At 42.0% G+C, this 20,458-nt stretch overlaps 2 protein-coding genes and 1 long non-coding RNA gene across 4 annotated transcripts; 2 read left to right on the plus strand and 1 right to left on the minus strand.

Moving 5' to 3' along the window:
- Window positions 1-48: 48 nt before the first annotated feature.
- On the plus strand, window positions 49-5,599 carry LOC130186550 (uncharacterized). The gene is made up of 3 exons (XR_008830297.1): window positions 49-302; window positions 1,044-1,165; window positions 5,475-5,599. It is a non-coding gene; the product is annotated as an uncharacterized LOC130186550 (long non-coding RNA).
- pnx (posterior neuron-specific homeobox) lies at window positions 5,510-8,318 on the minus strand. Its single transcript, XM_056403739.1, has 2 exons — window positions 6,113-8,318; window positions 5,510-6,012 (listed from the first exon to the last, which is right to left on the minus strand). Exons 1-2 carry the CDS (start codon window positions 6,342-6,344, stop codon window positions 5,510-5,512), a joined length of 735 nt encoding a protein of 244 aa, XP_056259714.1. The 5' UTR covers window positions 6,345-8,318.
- Window positions 8,319-10,929: 2,611 nt separating this feature from the next.
- Window positions 10,930-20,077, plus strand: ash2l (ash2 like, histone lysine methyltransferase complex subunit). Of its 2 annotated transcripts, XM_056404390.1 has the most exons (17): window positions 10,930-11,033; window positions 11,797-11,863; window positions 11,987-12,132; window positions 12,243-12,331; window positions 12,419-12,513; window positions 13,094-13,189; window positions 13,451-13,546; window positions 13,654-13,729; window positions 14,471-14,488; window positions 16,467-16,566; window positions 17,047-17,264; window positions 17,578-17,745; window positions 18,598-18,791; window positions 18,878-18,970; window positions 19,056-19,154; window positions 19,324-19,383; window positions 19,467-20,077. In XM_056404390.1, exons 1-17 carry the CDS (start codon window positions 10,975-10,977, stop codon window positions 19,572-19,574), a joined length of 1,782 nt encoding a protein of 593 aa, XP_056260365.1. In that variant the 5' UTR covers window positions 10,930-10,974; the 3' UTR covers window positions 19,575-20,077. The 2 variants fall into 2 exon arrangements, with proteins under 2 accessions (XP_056260365.1, XP_056260366.1); XM_056404391.1 differs by lacking the exon at window positions 14,471-14,488.
- The last annotated feature ends 381 nt before the right edge of the window (window positions 20,078-20,458 follow it).

The raw sequence follows: 20,458 nt of genomic DNA on the forward strand, positions 1-20,458 counted from the left end.
ACATGTGACATTCCTACCAGGGAGGGAGGAGAGAAAGAAAGAAAATTAAAGAAAGGCTTTTTACTCCGGTTCACAGAGCAGAGGAGAACGACTGGTGTTCGACCTCAGAGTCGTTCATGTGGATTCAGTTTGGAAAAATCATAGAAAATATAAGTTAGAAAAAGAAAGACATTTAAAACCAGCTGAGCCTCCACTTTTCCTCTGAATAGAAAAACAGACGTCGGACATGAGGAGGAGAAATGAGGCTGTTAAAGATAAAGAGAAGCAAATCTTCAGTTGTTTAAAGCTCCTCCAGTGTAAAGGTCTGTGTCCATGTGTAGTGTGATTATAGATCAGCTCTAGCTTCTATATTAATACTGTGAAAGTATCAAAGCCTCAGTCCACAGAGAAATGCACACAGCCTGTATTCAGAAACTGAGCCTTAAAACCAGCCGTCAGGACTTCTGGAACTTTGTGATGTCACAACAAAGCAGTCACCAAGCCCCGCCCACCTGGACCCACCACCCAAACCTTTACAGGATTTGGTTTCTCTGAGTGTTTTTACCTGAAATCTGCTTTATTTTTATTGGATCAGTCAGAAAACAATCAGCCAATCAGAAGAGAGGCTCAGAGCCTCCTCTCTTCTGATTGGCTCACAGACCTGTTGTTACTAGCTGCAGAGAGAAGCCTGAGAGAGGAGATGTGAAACTACACTGAGATGGTTTTTATATCTTCTGATGGATCAACACTTTAAATAAAACACAGAAGAAGAAGAAAATATGGGAAGTTTAAAGCAACTTTGTATCTTTGAAACTGTGAAACAAGAAATAACTGAATTTAAATTCAGTTAAAACACGTCATTACTCCATTAAATAACTCAGGTGTTTTGCAGCTACAACCTCTCTTGCTCTGCTCTGACTGTTCCCGCTCTTTTAGCTCTGTGTTCGGCTCCACCGGCTCCTGAGGGAAACATCTGTCTCTTTAGCTGCTAAATGCTTCGCTATGTTCACCAGCTGCTCTCTGACTGTCTGTATTGGACAGTGTTTTTTTTTGTTTTTTTTCAGTAAGAGCATCTGCCTGCTGCTGCTGCTGGATAAGAGGACGATGATAGTGGAGTTTAAAAGCTGGAAAACCAAAACCAAAGCTCTTGGAAAGACGGTCAAACTCTGAGGAGCTGCAGATTTGGGTGAGTAGGAGTCAGTGAGAGCGACACCTTTCATACTTGTTAATCAGCTGAGACTTCAGGTTCACTTTTTAGATTTGTCCAGAATCCAGATGTTTGACTGTTTCTCACATGTTTGGCTCAAAGGCAGAAGGTTTGAATCTGCTGATAACATGTCCTGTCTGTCAGTGTCGAGCTTTCCTTCCAAGATCTCAAACATCAAACACTGGATCACGACTCCACTTTAAATCCCACAACATGTTCTGGACTTAGTTTTAACACACTCTGATGGGCCTGAGCAGGAAGTCAAAAACAAGAAGATTTGATAAAGTAAGGCTGCACCTAGATGAGGAAACTGTCTTATATAAGACTTTGTGATGGCGGTGAACATGTGGGTCACCAGTGGGGTCACAGAGCATTACCTCAGGCAGAAAAACTGTTTGCAGATGTGAGCGCTCGAGTGTTTATTCCTGGGTGAAGGAACTGAGTCATGTTGTAAAGTCGACACAGAGACATTCTGTTCTGCTCCGTCACCTCGCCGCCGGTTCAAGTTCTGGTGCCGAGCACGCAACAAAGAACACAACCCACCCGACACCAGACCACAGACATCAGTGTCACGGTGTCAGAGTCAGAACATCAGCCTCTTGTTTCAGTGCGTCCAGCAGCTGTTGAGATATTTCACCAAACTTTATTCATTTATTCATTTAGTTATTTATTGGTGAAAGAAACAGAACGTGACAAACAGAAAACACTGTGACCATGAAGCAAACAGACGAGTGTAAAAGTGAATATACAATGACGATGATGTTTTAGGTGTGTGTGTGTGTGTGTGTGTGTGTGTGTGTGTGTGTGTGTGTGTGTGTGTGTGTGTGTGTGTGTGTGTGTGTGTGTGTGTGTGTGTGTTTGTGTGGCAGGTGGGAACCAAAAGTGTTTCACACTAAAGGCCGTTGTAAATATGTTCCACCTACAAAATATATATTATACATGAAACAATAAAGTGCTGCTACTGATAATGAAATTATATAATACACTCGATGATGTAATATTAATTAATAATATAACAAAATCAAATAATATAATTTATACTTATCAATAATGATAATAATCTTTAATGTCCACAAATGTTCCTTTGGCTTCACAGGTGGTTAAAACACATTACTGTGACTCACAAACAATAAATACAATAATAAAAGGAGCAGAACGTCCAGACTACAGACGTTAAACACAACAGACCTTACGCAACATTAAAGGACGTGATTTCAGTGTGAATGATTCTTACGAGTTTAACAAAGTTATTATATTTAATTTAAAGGACTTTCTGTAAATGTTCTTGGCTGCTGTTGCAGCTCCAAATAAGCCAAACGTGCACAATAACTCAGGTTACATGTGTTAGTAACCAAGAGGGAGTTTATTGCGTATTAGAAAGTGTTTATTGCACATGGAATAAAAACACACTCGAACCTGCTGCAGCTGATTTTCAGGAACATGAATCTCAGACGACGGACTGAGATTTGTTAAAATAGATTTAGTTTTCCTTGTGATTTGATGTCTGAGCAGGAGCAGTAATGGGAGTAATGGGAGTAATGGGAGTAATGGTAGTAATGGTAGTTATGGTAGTAATGGTAGTAATGGTAGTTAGTCCATTCAGAAACAAGGAAATTCCAAATGTTTTACAGTGTGGAAATACATTAAGATTACATGAAGATGGCATTTACAAACAAATAAAAACAAATTTGAATCATGAACACATGAGTGAGGAGGAATCTGTAAAGCAGCACAGACACAGACACAGACACAGACACAGATACAGACACAGATACAGACACAGACACAGACACAGACACAGACAGAGACACAGATACAGACACAGATACAGACACAGATACAGACACAGACACAGACACAGATACAGACACAGATACAGACACAGACACAGACAGAGACACAGACACAGATACAGATACAGACACAGACACAGACACAGATACAGACACAGACACAGACACAGACACAGATACAGACACAGATACAGACACAGATACAGACACAGACAGAGACACAGACACAGACACAGACACAGATACAGACGGTGACGGCTCAGCTGTTCATCTTCACATGTTTTAACTGTGAGGTGACGGAAACGTCCGTCTCTCTCTTGATTCCTGCAGAACTTCAGATCCGTGTGTAAAGTGAACCATGGAGAAAATCTGTTAATCTGTTTCCATTAGATGTTGAATCATTTCCCTGCTCGCGCCGTGTGTGTGTGTGTGTGTGTGTGTGTGTGTGTGTGTGTGTGTGTGTGTGTGTGTGTGTGTGTGTGTGTGTGTGTGTGTGTGTGTGTAACAATAGCCTCCTCTATCTTGTGTTTTCCTTCACCTCCATCTGTTTCCAATACCTCACTGATGGAGGTGCTTTCAGATCGGTTTCCTCTGTTTCCATCGACCTGCCAGCAGCTCATCAGATATTCAAAGATTTATTTATGTAGTGAAGGAATCTCAACACGACGTGCGAGAAGTCGATGTAGCATAAAGTTATTTTTCCCTTTTCTTTGATTTTCCAGAGGACGTTTAGTTTCTTACTCATTTATTAAAATGAAAAACTTCACTGATTCTTCTTCTTCTCCACAATGAACGAACAAACCTCTGACATCTGAGGAGAAGAGTACGAGCTAAATCACATACAGATGTGCTCAGGAGTGTGTGTGTGTGTGTGTGTGTGTGTGTGTGTGTGTGTGTGTGTGTGTGTAAAAAACATCTCGAGAAACAAGATTAAAGCAGAAAATAGTTCTTTCGTGTGTGTGTGGAAATACTTTAATTACAGAATGAGTTTAACTTGGCCAAAAAAAAGGGTTGGACCATGTGTTCACACACACACACACACACACACACACACACACACACACACACACACACACACACACACACACAGTAGATGACAGTAGAAGTCAGTAGATGTCAGTAGATGTCAGTAGAAGTCAGTAGATGTCAGTAGAAGTCAGTAGAAGTCAGTAGAAGTCAGTAGATGTCAGTAGATGTCAGTAGATGTCAGTAGATGTCAGTAGATGTCAGTAGAAGTCAATAGATGTCAGTAGATGACAGTAGATGTCAGTAGATGACAGTAGAAGTCAGTAGAAGTCAGTAGATGTCAGTAGAAGTCAGTAGATGTCAGTAGATGACAGTAGATGTCAGTAGATGACAGTAGATGTCAGTAGAAGTCAGTAGATGTCAGTAGAAGTCAGTAGATGTCAGTAGAAGTCAGTAGATGACAGTAGATGTCAGTAGATGTCAGTAGATGTCAGTAGATGTCAGTAGATGAGGTGTCATGACTGTAATGATGCTCCTTCAGGTCAGAACATAAACATAAACTGACACATGGAAACTTCATTCAGTCACTATCTTCTAGTTTCTCATGAAACGTCAGGGAAACTGTGATTGGCTGACTGCGTCACATGTTCCGCTCTGTCTGTTCCTCACCTCCACACTACACTTCCCAGAATGCTGCTTGTTCATTACAAATACGTTCTATACTCTCTGTCACAGATCTGCCTCTCAGACCTGATTCTCCCTCACCGTCCCAAAACACCCTGAAACCCCTTGATCCGCTTCTTTTTGCCCCTGTGGACCATTAACTGCCCCTGTAGACCATTAACTGCCCCTGTGCCCATTAACTGCCCCTGTGCCCATTAACTGCCCCTGTGCCCATTAACTGCCCCTGTGCCCATTAACTGCCCCTGTGCCCATTAACTGCCCCTGTGCCCATTATACTGAGAGTATTAAAGCAGAAACATTTTACATCATAACATCATAATATGTTGTATCTTTGAGCAACAAGTGCCCAAACTGCTCCAGGCTGCCTGGAGGAAATCACATTAAATCCATCAGTTTTCTTTCTTTAGACATTTTTTCTGCAACATTTCATCTTAAATAGTTAAAAATGTTATGCAGCTTTAATTCTCATCTATTTTGTATTTTATGCCTTGTACTTACATTTTATTTTTTACTGTGTTGTAAGGTGTCCATGACGAGCTTGAAAGGTGCTTATAAATAAAATGTATTATTATTATTATTATTATTAAAAGAGTCATTTGATGTTGTTCTGGTGTGAGGGTGGAAAGACTTCCTCAGGGCAGAGAATGGAGAGTTAAATCGTATATTTTATAAAGAAGGAACCAATGAGACCAGACTTCAATAAAAAATGTTTATCAAAATAAGTTATAGTATAATTACATTAGAAAATATTTAACATTTCTTATTATTGTCATATTTTAAACTCAGTCCTGTTGTGCAGCTTTAACAGCTCTCCCAGACAGTGATAACAGCGCCATGTTTTACAGAAACTCTGGAGAAGCTGATGAAGGTCCGTCATGACTCAGTGACTCTGACCATGAAGCCTGAAGTAAAGAGGACGGTGCGGCAGCGGCAGCAGCGGCAGCGGCAGCGGCAGCGGCAGCGGCAGCGGTGCGGAGAGCTGCAGCGGAGCGCGCGGCGGGCAGTAGAGAGGACTGAAGGGCAGAGAAGGGCAGACGGGAGCAGGAGGATGGTGTGAGGTGAAGGAGGAGAAGGAGAAACCCTGCTCCTCCTCCGGCTGACGCTCCTTCTTCCACTTGGTGCGTCTGTTCTGGAACCAGATCTTGACCTGGGTCTCGGAGAGGCGCAGCGCCGAGGCGATGGTGTGACGCTCCAGCACCGACAGGTAGTGGCACCGCTGGAAGCTGTGCTCCAGGATGTGGAGCTGCTCCACGGTGAAGGCCGTGCGGATCCGCCGGCTCTTCCCCTTTGACCTCTGGGGCTTCAGCTGCTCCTCCGGGCTGCAGCTCTCACCTGCCGGATGATGCTGCTTCTCTCCGGGTTCCTCTGTTTTAGCAGAAGCTCCTAAAATAAAACAAACTCATTTAGAATTTCATCAAATTTAAGAGCAAAAACACGCAAGTGATCCAGTCTCTCCAGGTGTGGACTGTCTGTCAGGCCTCACCTGTCCCTGTTGCGTCATCAGCATTGAATATTTTCCTGGTAAACTTGGTGGGATCCAGAATATCCTCCACAGAGAAAGGTGTTCTGCGGATCGGCGGGAGTTTGGCCGCAGTTGGCTGCATTTCAGCTCCTGTGGACCGGTCAGGACGCGAGCAGAAGTGTCGGTGTCGGCCTGTCCCTCCCCGGGCTTTATATACGCAGCCTGTGCACGCGCCGCCGGGGCGTTTGCACATTTACATTTCATTCAAAAAGTTACACAAATGAAGCGATGCGTCTTCAGGAACAATCCCGGCCTCTGTCTCTCCTGCGCAGACACGCTCCGGCCCCACTGGACCCCCGTGCCGGCACTTCAGTATGTTAATGTCCGCTCTCAGCTGGGGGGGCACCGAGCCTGTTATTTATTGCCGGGCATCTGGTTAAAATGTGCCCCCTTTCTTTGGCTCCGTGTTCCTCATTGTGGTTCGTGTTGTCAGTATTTGCCGCTGTGGGATTTTACGCCGGTAGGACACGTGAACGCCTCTTGTGATGTTAATTGATGGACTCATCAAAGGGAAAGTTTCGCTCCACACAAAGACTCCGGGGTTTAATGAGAAGCCCGCGAACAACTTTATGAGAGCTATCGACCATCTGATCACTGCAGACACTTCCCGCCTCAGTCCTGAGTCAAATCCCACTCAGCCCTTCAGCCCATTGTTTTATTACTGAAACAATCAATGAATCTATTAGTTGATGGAAAGAATCATTGATTTTATTAAATGAATTTATTGAATTTGACGTCATTTATCAACCAGTCTTTGATCTGTGTCTGTTGTAGATCATTAAAACGGATTATCTTAACTCTGAACCGTTTAAAGATTTCAATTTGTGCTCATTTATAAGAATGAATCAATTAGTGAAGATTATAATTAACATATTTACTCAGGTGCAGCTGCAGCCTACATTGAGGCGTTTGGCTGGAGCTCTTTGTGCATGTTGTTTTATACTGAAACAATCAATAAATCTATTAGTTCATATAAGAATTATTGAATTTAAAGTCACTTATCAATCAGTTTTTCTGCCTGTTTCTGTTTAAGTTCATTAAAAACTGATTATTTTATATTTTAACTGTTGGTTGGATAAAACTAAACAGTTTAAAGATGTCACTGATTATAGGTTTACATTTATAACAACTAATCAATGAGTAATTAATATAACTGACAGAGTCCCTCAGGTGCAGCTGCACATTCAGGCTTTTAGCTGCGGCTCTTAGTGAATATTTTAGTTTTCAGTATAAAACTGATAAAAGCAGCGAGTTATCGTCTGTGTGACTGTGGATTTATTTATTGATTTGAAAAAGAAGGGAACAAGAAAATAACGACAAATACAAACAACAGTAAAACTATTAATACTGATAATAACAATGACGAGTTCCCAGGGTTCAACAGCAGAAACAGCAACTGAAGAAATCAATAAAATAAAATGAGGTTAAAAAACAAGTTCCTCATTAATGATCATTTAATCAGACATCATGAAATAAAACGCCTCCTCTTGTCTGAGCCATTAGATATTTCTTTAAAGTCTTTTTAAAAACACTTTTACTTGTTAATGTGAAATATTTGATGGCGTTACATCGCATTAGTTTCTGAGACAGGAAGTAAAAACAACCTCTTGATGGCTGCGACATATTGAAGTTGTTTTAATGAGGTTTTATTCCTCCAGGTGCAAAGAAAAGAAATAAAGATCAAACAAACATAAAGAGATATTTGACTGTTTTCACTCTTTCAGTCTTTCTGAGTGAAACATCATTTATTAAACCTTCAACAGCTGAAAGGGAAACATAAAGAAACTTGAGTTAATTGTTTAATGAAACAAGAGCTGTAACAGTTCAACATGAACACACGTGTCATTAGAAGAGATCCCTGTTTAAACTGCTCTGCTGTCAGATTCATCTCCCTCCAACAGCTTCATTACTGCTCCAATACAGATAACAGTCCATCTTTAAAGCCACATTACTGCTTATAGTTTCCTAATGCACACAATGGCCGCTCCTCACAGAGTAAAGGAGGGTCGGCGGGGGCTCAGAGTCGGGGGGTAAATGATCTTATGGAGGTATAATAAGTCATAAAGGTGGCAGCTGCCAGCGAGCTCCCGGCCGCAGACACCTACAGAGAGAGTGGCATTGAAAGGACGAGAGAGGCCGGCCCATCAGGACAATTAGCAGATGTCACCAGTGAGCCTGACCCTCCCTGACCCCGGGCTTTGTCCAGCAGGACATGGGGGGGGGGGGCACACACACCATGATGAGGAAGGATGGAGAGACAGGAAACATTAAAGATGCTCCACAGCCTCAGTTAAAGCTGCAAATCTTCGTTTCATGCTTCTCAGTAATCGATCAGCATTAAACAGAAATCTCCTCCTCCTCACATTTCTCTGCACATGTTGTTTTTCATCTTTGTGTTATGTGTTCAAATACACCCGACATCCTTCACATGGACTCACAGGCACCTGTGGTGGAAGAAGTTTCCCAGTAACAAAAGTAAATGCATCATGATGCAGCAGACGAGCTCCGTCACTGAGATATTATTATTACTAATCAGCATTTTAATGTTGTAGTTGTTGAGGTGGACACTTTATCTTCTTTACAGACCTCGTCTATCTACAGCAGTGCATCATATTGTATGAGCTGCTGTGTGTTTAATATCTGCCTCTAACTGTCAGATGAATGTTGTAGAGAAGAAGAAAAAAGTCGTATAAAATGGAAAAACTCAAGAAAAGTACAAGTATCTCTAAACTGTGCTTAGATAAAGTATTTACGTAAATGTATTAGTTAATTACATTTCACCACTACAAGGCACTACATCAGTATGATTCTGCAAAATGTACAAAAGTAATGAATATACATTTACATAAATTACAAAATCAGACATTTAGATTTTCACTTAAAGGTGTAGAAATTAACAACAAAATGAACAAATCACTAATAACATTCATATAATTATAACCAACAGAATTCAAAGTCAACTTTTTTTAATTTATTTACCAAACAATCATAAAATCACAAATTTGTCTACAACATACGACAGCTTCTGTTCTGAAACTCCGGATTTTGATCAGGAAAAAAAACCTCTATCTAATCTTTATTGATTGATCTGTAAACCAAAATATTCCAGCTGTGGCCTCTTAAAGAAATATTATGTACAATACAGATTCAAATGTGTTCTCACTGTCCACGTCTCCCAAATCCAAAGCTCACATATAAAGTCATGACTCATGTTTCTGTAATGGAGACTTACTGTGTGTCCATGACATTTACAGATCAATGAATCAATATGTTTTACATGTGTGAGAGTTTCTTATTTAAATGAACAATATGACAGATCTGAACTGTGCAGCTGAAGATATAAGCATCATGTAACATACGACTCAGGATCATGTCTTTGTCTGTATGTGCTTAATTCAGCACCTGCAATCATTTAAAATCCTCATAAACTTAAAGAAAACAAATCAAGCAAGATAAGAACAATAGAATCAATTATTATTATTTTTTATTATTTTATTATCATCAAGAAAATATGAGGAAAAAGTGACAGTTTCATGAAGACCTGATTCCTTCATAAGGTCCTCTCAGCGTCACAGATGTGTCTCTGCTGCAAGAGGAAAGAGGAGGAGAGAACACGACCATTATCTATATAACAATGGCTAACAGGCATTTACTGGCACACCCAGGGGTGCCCTCAGCGTTCCCGTGCTCTTTTGTGCGATGTCTGCCGGCACACTTGTCTTTGTGCTCAGCTCATCTTCACCGGTGCTGGAACGGCCCCACAAACGTCAGACTTTCAGAAAGTACGTGGGGTGGTCTCACGTCAGCACAAAGCTTTTTTTGTCTCTTTACTCTATAAACAGTAAAATGGAAAAGGGAAAAGTGAAGGATGCATTTGCACATCCATGAACCAGATCAGGTGCTGGATATAAATGTCAGGGCAGTGATGATTTAAACCCCCTTTAGCCTGGTTTTTGATTCAGATCCTCAGGAGTTTTTGACTGCAAAACCTCCTGCTGCCTTGTCATAGTGACAGTTTGAGATGGATTTTCATTCTTTGGACTCTTCTTCATTTGCAGGATTCAGCCAGAGCCACTGGCTGCTCTCTCTCTGGCGGCCTCTCAGAAATCCCGACCACACATCCATCATTCTGGGAGAAAACTACAAGCTGATTTTCCTACAAATCCACAAAGCAAACCCTGGCTTCCACTGTTACACGTAAACATTATAATCTTCTCAAACCCCAGCACAAGCCTCATCTCCACTTCATCTTCATTTTAACTGAGGAAAACAACACAAGCGGAAACGGACACAAAAGGACATAAAAGGAGTATTTTGTCCACAAATAGTTGATAACCTGTGATAAAAGCAGCCATCCTAACATTCAAGTGAATGGGAATGTGTCTATTTTTTATTGTATTTTATTTTCACCTACGTGATTGTACATAATAATCATATGTTTATGTTTATATATCTTACTTAACTATATATATGTGTGTGTTTCCATTTCTTGTTTTATTTTATTTTATTTTTTCACCTATTTGTTTGCCTTGTAATAGTCATGTTTATTCATCTTTTATTTAAATAAATATACTGTATATGTAGTGTTTCTATTTTTTAATTTAATTTAATTTAATTCAATTTAATTTAATTTAATTTATGTAAGCACAAACATACTCAGCCAAAATGCTGATTCCAGTACACTGCAGAAAGAGATTTTGATTGTAAAAGAATACATGCAGTTCCCCTGTGAACCTGCGGTGTCGCTGCTGAGCCGAAGCGCGACCGGAAGCTGTTGTCTCAGCCGTGTCTCGCGATGTTTTTTGTTTTCATTGATTTGAAACATGGCGTCTGAAGTAGAGGCGGGTAGCGCTGCTGCAACCGAACCGGAGACCGGAGAAGGGTATGTGTGATTGATGCGAAACAGTTGTATTATCTCGAACGTGTAGGGGTTGACTCTGATTATCCATGAAAATATAAACCACAGAAACGGTCTTGTTTTAGCCATAAGAGCCGTTAAAAGCAGACTAGCTAGCTAGCTAGCTAACGTTAGCGATGCACAGACTCACCGACTGAACCATGAAACGTTATAGTTGAGCTGCTCTTTGTAAGAGAAAAAAGGTCTACACAAACAAAACTGACAGTTAAATGTTGCCAGCAAACTTATTTAATCTGCGCATAGTTTAATATTTTGTACAAAAACCTAACGCCAGACTCCGTTTGAATAATGTCAAGTTTAGCAGCACAATGTATTTATAATAGTAACGGGGAGGCAGGTGAGCACAAACACGTTGACATCAGATATATGCTTCTTTATGCCGAGTTATGTTTTGACATTTCACTTTTATAAAAAACAAACAAACAAAATAACCAAATTGAAACTCTGTTGAAAAAAACTGCGATTTTTAAATAGAGAAAGGTTTAGATAAGATGCTAACAGAGCGCCTATCCTTGTTAAGGGAAAGATAATACCAATATTTTTCATTTTTTAAGTTAAAATGTATAAATTGTCAGGTTCCAGCTTTTCAAATGTTTTTGCTGTGTCATACATGATTGTAATCTGAACATTTTTGAGTTGGCTGTTTTACCAGTTGATATGAGCTTAGCTTCTTTATATAGATAGGTAAATGTCTAGTTATCTGATTCATTTCTCTGTTGGCTTTCAGGGATGCTGCATTTGGGGAAATACCCATGAGCATGGATACTGAATCTTCAAATGGCAAAGAGGGAATGGTAACAGTGTTTGATGTTACTATTATAACTTTGTTTTTACTTTGTGTGTTGCGGAGCTGGCTTGTTTTGCTCTTCATAGCTTTGCTGCAAACAACCACAAACAAACTGTTTTCTCTGTGACAGGAGACTGCAGGTGAGGGCTCAGAGGCCGCGGACGCTCTGACGGGATCAGGAGATGAGGAGAGTGGGAGGCAGCTGGGGGAGGTGGAGCTGCAGTGTGCTTTGTGTATGAAGTGGTTCACTGCGGACACGTTTGGCATTGACACTGTGTATGTATAGTTGATCTGTTATTCAGCTGATGATCAGTGAAACATCAGCAGTTGTGTGTCTTTACTGACAGTTTTCATGACGTAATCTTTTCCCTTCTCCTCCTCTACAGGACCTGTCTTCCTTTTATGACCAATTATGTGTTTCACTGCAACGTGTGCCACCACAGCGGTAACACATACTTCCTCAGGAAACAAGCAAGTACGTGTTCGACAATAAACAAGTTACACATATACAACCTCAGTGTTTTCCATCATTCATTCAACTGATGCTGATGTTTGTGTTCAGACCTGAAGGAGATGTGCCTCACAGCCCTGGCAAACCTCACATGGAGATCCAGGACGCAAGACGAGCACCCAAAGACCATGTTCTCTAAAGACAAGGTGCGTGTCGTACAGTTTCACATATGTGCTGGTGCTGATGTGGTCCTGTAAAGCCCAATGGTGCTCTTTTTTAAGACTAAATAGTTAATCAAGACAATAACAGAAGATTAATCAGTAAGGAAAATAAAAATTGTTTTTTAAGATAAAGTCATAAACAGAGGCCAGATTTGTACAAATAGCTAGGAAGTTGTCTCTGTGCATAAATACAGATAAATCCACCATAAAGAGGAAAATTCTGTCGTTTTTACTGTTATGAAATTGATAAAATAATGAGTTTCCTTGAAGGAATTCATTTAGAATTATAAATATGTATAAATGAGAAGGAATTCACAAAAAAGAAATATATACATACTAATTTCCCATTTAAATTGCTATCAGTTACACACCCTCAGGTTGATGCACTTCACTATATTTTCACACATCACAATTCTTATTTCTGCCTGAGAGGGAAACAGCCGGTCGAATTATGCCGATATTAACTTCTAAAGAAGAATACAAACAGTGTGACGAACATTTGTTGTCGTTTGTTTTTTTTCATTTACGCAAATATTTGTCTGTTTTTCTAAATTCTTTGTTGCAGGATATCATACCGTTCATCGACAAGTACTGGGAGTGCATGACGACTCGTCAGAGACCGGGGAAGCTCACCTGGCCCAACAACATAGTGAAGACAATGGTAACGTTGTGGTGCATAGTGGGAAAATACAGACCAGTAGCTGCTTCATATCCGTCATATAAAAACCAGTGAGAAGAAATGTTGATGTCTCACTCTTCCCTGCTAGTTGCCTCCTTCCGGTGTTTCTGCGGCTCCAACTTTTGACGCCTTTGTGTAATGAGGCCGTAAAAGAAGCACATCACCACATGGATCAAAAGTAATGTGAGATTAATACTCTTATAGCACAGTAATAACACTTTTGTTTCTTGTTTTATTTTCCAGAGTAAAGAGCGAGATGTTTTTCTGGTGAAGGAACACCCTGACCCCGGCAGTAAAGACCCAGAGGAGGAGTACCCCAAGTTTGGCCTGTTGGACCAGGTATTTACCCCTCAGCTGTTACATATAGCACAGTGTTGGGAGCGTCGGATGTAGAATCCAAAGATCGTCTGTTTACATATCTAATGTATAACTTCTGACTTCTGTAGGACCTTGGAAACATCGGACCGTCGTACGACACACAGAAACAGACCACTGCTACTCCCACGGCTGGTGGCCTCAATGGTACGAATATAATGATCAAAATCCAAACTAGAAAGAAATGATAGTTTTTACTTGATGAGAGTTTCACATTCTGTTTCAACAAAGGTATGAGGGTGCTCTCACTCCTGTAGTTTGGTTCATTAGGTAAAAAAGTGATTTATTGGAGCTTTTTATTTCTGGTCTGGTTCATGTTCCTCAGCGCTGCATGGAGCTGAGTGGAGAAATCAAGTTCTGGTGACTCACTGCACTTTACTGAACCTTCATGTGTTCATTTATCTTCCCAGAGAGCTTCTGGAGAAATAACTGCTTATGAATATTATCAGTCAAGACTGCGACTACACATGGTTTATTTTAAATAGTGATAAACAGACAGAAACGAACAAAAGAGGCATTTATCCTGTAATATTAGAAAAGGATAGTTACTATGTTGTTGTGTTTCATGCTGCGTTAAAACACCTGTTTTTACTCCCTGTCACTTTCTGATGGATCAGGGGAAATCTCTGCAGGGTTATACATATAGGTTATAATAATATTAATCTGTATTTATTGAGCACTTTTCAAAATCAATGTTACAAAGTGCTAGTCTGGTTGGTAAGTCCTCACCAGAGTTTGATTGACAGCCCAAAAAAACAGAGACGGTTGATGGAGCTGAACCGAACAGGTCAGGCGTGACAGCACCCAGTTTACCCAGTATAAAGTCCCCACACTGAGAGTAGGAGCTTGACCGTGATGACCCTGGTGACTCTGTGCATTGTGTTCCAGGTGGATCTTCTTTCTCAGGTGACTATGTGGTGTTTTGGCATCTGGAGCTGATCACTGTGTTTCTGTGTCGTAACCCTCTGGATAGAAGTTGGCCCTGAGTTTAGTTTCCAATCAGGAACCCCCCCCCACCCCCAACCCACACACACACACACACACACACACGCACACACACACACACACACACACACACACACACCTCGAACCAAACTCTAGCCAAACTGATCCTCAGTAAAAACATCTTGTGGGCAACTTCATCCACGTCCAGTCGTAACCTCCCTGTCTGCTCTCTGCATCTGTTTGGTGCCCTCCTCCCAAAAGCTTTACCCCCCCCCCCCCCCCCTTTGATCAGTGAACGTATCTTCCTTGTCTCTGGCTTGCTGCTAATGGATCCTGAAATCCCTAAAAAAAAAATCTCCTCACTGAAATGACTCTCTGCCCTCATCCCCACCTCACAGGTGAGAGCAGAGAGCCATTGTTGATTTTCTGTTGGCTTTCATCCAACACTAATTAGCCTCCTCCTCCTCCACCACCTGTGTGTTCATATTTAATTATGATAATTCTGTTCAAATTGAACCAAACTCATTAGATGTAGAAGATAACTCCTGAGACTTCCCAGTGGAGCTGAGGACAAAACGGCTTCATGTGATGTTAATGTACCGACTTAACGACTGCAGTCATTAACTAAATCATCCGTGTCAGCGTTAATTAACCAGAGGATGTGGAACAGCTTTGTCTTCCACATGAATTTAATGATTTTAATGTGTTAATTATATTAACAAGCTTCTTTTCTTAAAATATAAACATCATAAGTGAGTTTCCTTTGTGGCGATTGCACAGCCAGGGCTTCGTTTTGGTTTCTGTACCTGGGAACCAGGTGATTATTATTGTTATTATTAGTTTATTATTAGTATGAATGAAGGATTTTAGACCCTTCTCACGAGGTTTAAACATTATTAAATTTACCAGTGTCAACCTCAGCACTGACAGAACAATGTGGCAGGTTCACACTGACGAGGAATCACGAGAGGCTGATAGTGTTTGGAAGATGCCATGCGAACTAATTCCTGCCTTTATTTGTGCCTGCTGTCTCCCTGTGTGCACACCACACAGCTAATAACCTGCTTTCACTGTGTGTGTGTGTGCGTGTGTGTGCGTGTGTGTGTGCGTGTGTGTGTGTGTGTGTGCGCACGCTCAGTGGCAGTCTTCGAAATCAAAGAAATGGAAGAGGAAAAAGTTTGAAGCTGTAAAGACGCATTAGTAGTGACTGCACCTCCCGGCAGCAGAGTCTTATTGGTCCTCTCGCCTCCCCCTGGAGTTCTGCTGGTCCTTTTATCTTATTATTAAGAACACCTAGATAAAACTGACGCAGTGTAACACAACAGCCCTTCAGTGAAGCCCACCTTCATGAAGGTAGGAGGTGTGTTTTAATATGAAGTCTGCTTTCATTCACAGAAATGTGACGGACAAAATATTAGAAACACTTCTCGGTGTAACGGCAGCGTCCACAACGACCAGAGACACTATAAAAACAACACAATAAGAACACCACACACTGAAAACACAACACACTATAAAATGACAGTTAACAGGGCTGTTACACACGGGATGAAGGAACATGTGAAGCGGGAAACTCTGAGTCACCGGCCTGAGGGAGGGGCTTCAGACTCAGAGTGAGGAGGGCGATTAGTGCAGAGCATTAGATACAAGATTTATAAAATAATGACATCATTTTTCTGTCCACATTAAAAACATTCAACTTCGTAAAAAAGAACAAACGTCTAAAATCAGTTTGACCTTCATCAGGACCGATGTGTCCAACTGCATCAGTTCTGACTGACTGTACCTAATAAACTGGTAACAGCGTATATTACCTTTGCCATTGACTGCCTGTGCGTGCGTGTGTCTGTGTGTGTGTTTTGTGTGTATTCAGTGTGTAATTTGTGTGTAATCTGGAGTGTTTTTGTTTTGTTTTGTTTTTGTTTTTTATAATTTGAAGGTGCTTTGGCCCCCGGCCCGGGAAAAGGACGAGGAGCCAAACGTAAGCAGCAGCAGCAGCAGGAGGGAACAGCTGCAGGGGCCACGAAGAGAACCCGCAGGTACAGGAGCTGTCAGTCCACACACACACACACACACACACACACACACACACACACACACACACACACACACACACACACACACACACACACACACACACACACACCTCCCTTGTGATGTAACCTGAGATGAGCCTCCATGTTTTTTTCTGTGAAGTGAAGTGACATTATTAGTTTTCTGTGAGACGTGAGGTATTTTCCTCTTGAGGCGTTGTAGCTTTACGGCTCTGTGTGTAAAATCAGATTTAATTGCTGCGCTCTGGTGCCTGAACTATGTTTGTCATTAAGTGTTGAGACACTATGTGCTGCGAGTGCAGCTTTAATTCCAGCTTTAGTCGAGTGCAGCAGATAGAAAGAAGTTTTTCTAGGTCACTGACGTCTGCAGGCTTCACAGAGGAGGAAGATACAGCAGACACAAAACAAACCTGTCCTCCTCTTCTTCCTCCTCTTCCTCTTCTTCCTCCTCCTCCCTCGTCGCAGCGACCCTCTGTTCTCGGCCCAGCGTCTGCCTCCTCACGGTTACCCGCTGGAGCACCCCTTTAACAAAGATGGCTACCGTTACATCCTGGCAGAACCGGACCCCCACGCCCCAGACCCGGAGAAGCTGGAGCTGGACTGCTGGGCCGGCAAACCCATCCCTGGTGATCTGTACAGGGCCTGTCTGTATGAGAGGGTGCTGCTGGCGTTACATGACAGAGGTACTCACAACCCAGACACACATTTCTTATGTTTTCTTCCTTTTTTTGTTAATTTAAGACTTTAAAACATCTGAAAAGTCTTTTTATGAAAGTGAAGCTTGAACCCACGAGAAATCATCATTTGACACTTTCCTGTTGTTTCCAAACAAGCAAATTGAAAGTAAAAGTTAAGTTTTAGACGTGTGAATTGTTCTTGTTTCATGGAATTCATAACATTAATGTAAAAAGTGTTGAATCAGATTTCAGGAAGTGTTTGGACACCCTGTTGTTTCTGTGTGCTGTGTAACAAACTGCTGTGTGTTTCACGTGGCAGCGCCTCAGCTGAAGATCTCCGACGACCGTCTGACGGTGACGGGAGAGAAGGGTTACTCCATGGTGCGAGCCTCCCACGGCGTCCGGAAAGGCTCCTGGTACTTCGAGGTCTCTGTCGAGGAAATGCCATCGGAGACGGCGGCCCGGCTCGGCTGGTCTCAACCGCTCGGTCAGTGGAACCTCTGAGCTGTTCGGACTAATGTGTTGATCCAACAATGTTTTTAAAGTTTAATTACTCAGCCAGTGTGTTTACCTGCAGTATATTCAGTTTAGAGAAGCACCGAGTGATGAGCCGCTGCGGACGTTGCTTTATTTTGAATATTTTCACCACTTTATCTTCCTGTCAAACAGACCTTTACTTTGAAAGTACGGTTTGTGAACCATTGAACACAAGCACACCTACTGGAACAGCTGATATGTGGAGTAATACAGTAGTTCAGTGGTTCAGAAACTGTAGTTCCAAATTAAAGGTTTGTTTGACAGGAAGATAACGTGTGAACATTTTCAAAATAAAGCAACTCTTTAACTTTTCTTTGCTCGTGTCGGGAACAGTCGTTATGTTGTATGTATGTAGGTTGTATATGAACGTGACATCTCAGTGACACAAACGTCCTTGTGGACTCACAGATGAACTGATTAGTTTTTGGAGGTCAAAGGTCACTGGCCTCACGAAACACATTTTTTGGCTGTAACACGCTAATTAATATGCTGATTATGACGCAATTTAACACAGAAAATTATGAAGTAATGACATCATAATGTTCTGTGAAAACACTTGAACGCTGTAACTCAGGAATAGAAGGAGAGACTGTGAACATGATTCCTGCAGCTCGGTGGAGGGATACAACCGTGAGGTGGCGATTCTAGTTCAACATGTTTGGCGTCTAGATGAGACTGAGTATGAGGCGCTTGTTTTTTATTCTACAGGATGCAGCTTCTCAGACGAACACAGTCTGGGTGGGTGGGGTCAGCGGAGACTTGTTGAAGTGTTGAAACATTTTCGCCTCTTTTGACATCACAGGTAACCTGCAGGCGCCTCTGGGTTACGACAAGTTCAGCTACTCGTGGCGCAGTAAGAAGGGCACGCGCTTCCACCAGTCCATAGGAAAGCATTATTCCTCCGGGTACGGTCAGGGAGACACGCTGGGCTTCTTCATAGAGCTGCCCGACGGCACAGAGACGGCCAAGGCTCTGCCCGATACGTACAAGGACAAGGTAACAGCTGAGGGATAACGAGGGCTTCGCCGACCCTGCACACGTCGTCGTTCTGACGTCTCTCCTCGAATCTGTTCTGTTCTCAGGCGCTAATCAAGTTCAAGAGCTACCTGTACTTTGAGGAGAAGGACTACGTGGACAAAGCAGAGAAAAGCCTCAAGTCCACCACCCCCAGCAGGGTGAGAGAACCCCCCTCCAGAATAAAATCCCATTATAAAACGTGGCGTTGTCGACTGCTGTTAATTCTCGGATCCTGTTTTTCAGATGATATTCTATAAAAACGGAGTGAGCCAAGGTGTTGCATTTGAAAACCTGTTTGAAGGCATGTACTTCCCTGCAATCTCACTCTACAAGAGCTGCACGGTCAGTACATGAACACCTGTCCTGCTTGTGACTTATGAGGCTTCTTAATTTTCTAAATGTCACTAAATGTTTCCTCTTCTCTCTCTGTCTCTCTATCTCTCTCTGTCTCTGTGTCTCTCTGTCTCTCTCTCTCTCTCCTCTCTCTCTCTCTCCCTCTCCCTCTCTTCAGGTGTCAGTTAATTTCGGGCCACATTTCAAACACCCTCCGAAGGACGTCAAGTTCCAGCCGGTGAGAGCTTGAGTATAGATTCACTTCCTGTCACAGATGACTTGACAAACCTCACTCTAACATCTGCTTTCCCTCCCTTCCAGATGAGCGACATGGGCTGGGGAGCCGTGATCGAGCACACGCTGGCTGATATGCTGTACCACGTGGAGACGGAGGTGGACGGACGACGCAGCCCTCCGTGGGAAGGATGAACGCGGCTTGAATCAGTACGCACACGCCCGCCAGTAAAAACACCGTTCCTCCTTCAGACAGTGAAATGAAAACACAACACGCTGCAGTAAAAACCTCTCGGTCCACGGCTGATTCTGACTCCTGCGATATTAGTATTTCCTGACAGGAAGTTAAAACCTAATGAATCCTTTAAAGGACGGCTGCGTATCATCATTTGACTTCCCACCCTGAACATTTAACAACTGAATCAGCTCATTTTTGGTGCTCTGCTTTGAAATGTGTATATTTTGAAGTTATTGTTCTGTAGAGAACCTGACAGGACGTCCGGTCGTGTTCTGCCTCTGATGTTCTGCGTAGAGTTGCGGCCAATCGAACCCACTTCAACATTTCTGTAGACAACAGTTGATCCTCCACTCTTTAGTGTGTTCTGTCTTTTTTCTAATTTTATTTGTTTTACAACATGTCTTGGTTATTTACTGTTTTATACTCTGGGTTAAATAAAAAAAAATGCTACACGGACAAAGTTGAACTCATTAATGAAAGATTCATGTGTGTGACATTAATTAGTAGTATAGTAGTAAAAATAAAATTAGTAAAATAAAAGTATGGAGTATAATAGATGTAAGGATTTAAGAACCAAAAACCATCTCAGTGTTTTACATCTCCTCTCTCAGGCTTCTCTCTGGAGCTCTAGTAACAACAGGTCTGTGAGCCAATCAGAAGAGAGGAGGCTCTGAGCCTCTCCTCTGATTGGCTGACTGTTTTCTGACTGATCCAATAAAAATAAAGCAGATTTCAGGTAAAAACACTCAGAGAAACCAAATCCTGCAAGGTTTGGATGGTGGGTCCAGGTGGGCGGGGCTTGGTGACTGCTTTGTTGTGACATCACAAAGTTCCAGAAGTC

This window comes from Seriola aureovittata, chromosome 18 (assembly GCF_021018895.1).
Source record: "Seriola aureovittata isolate HTS-2021-v1 ecotype China chromosome 18, ASM2101889v1, whole genome shotgun sequence".
NCBI classification, from domain to species: domain Eukaryota; kingdom Metazoa; phylum Chordata; class Actinopteri; order Carangiformes; family Carangidae; genus Seriola; species Seriola aureovittata.

Coding starts and splice junctions, on each gene's coding strand:
- ash2l (XM_056404390.1), top strand. CDS start 10,975: ATGGCGTCTGAAGTAGAGGCGGGTAGCGCTGCTGCAACCGAACCGGAG. Junction 11,034..11,796: donor GAACCGGAGACCGGAGAAGG/GTATGTGTGATT, acceptor GTTGGCTTTCAG/GGATGCTGCATTTGGGGAAA. Junction 13,547..13,653: donor AGTTTGGCCTGTTGGACCAG/GTATTTACCCCT, acceptor TGACTTCTGTAG/GACCTTGGAAACATCGGACC.
- pnx (XM_056403739.1), bottom strand. CDS start 6,344: ATGTGCAAACGCCCCGGCGGCGCGTGCACAGGCTGCGTATATAAAGCC. Junction 6,013..6,112: donor TGATGACGCAACAGGGACAG/GTGAGGCCTGAC, acceptor GTTTTATTTTAG/GAGCTTCTGCTAAAACAGAG.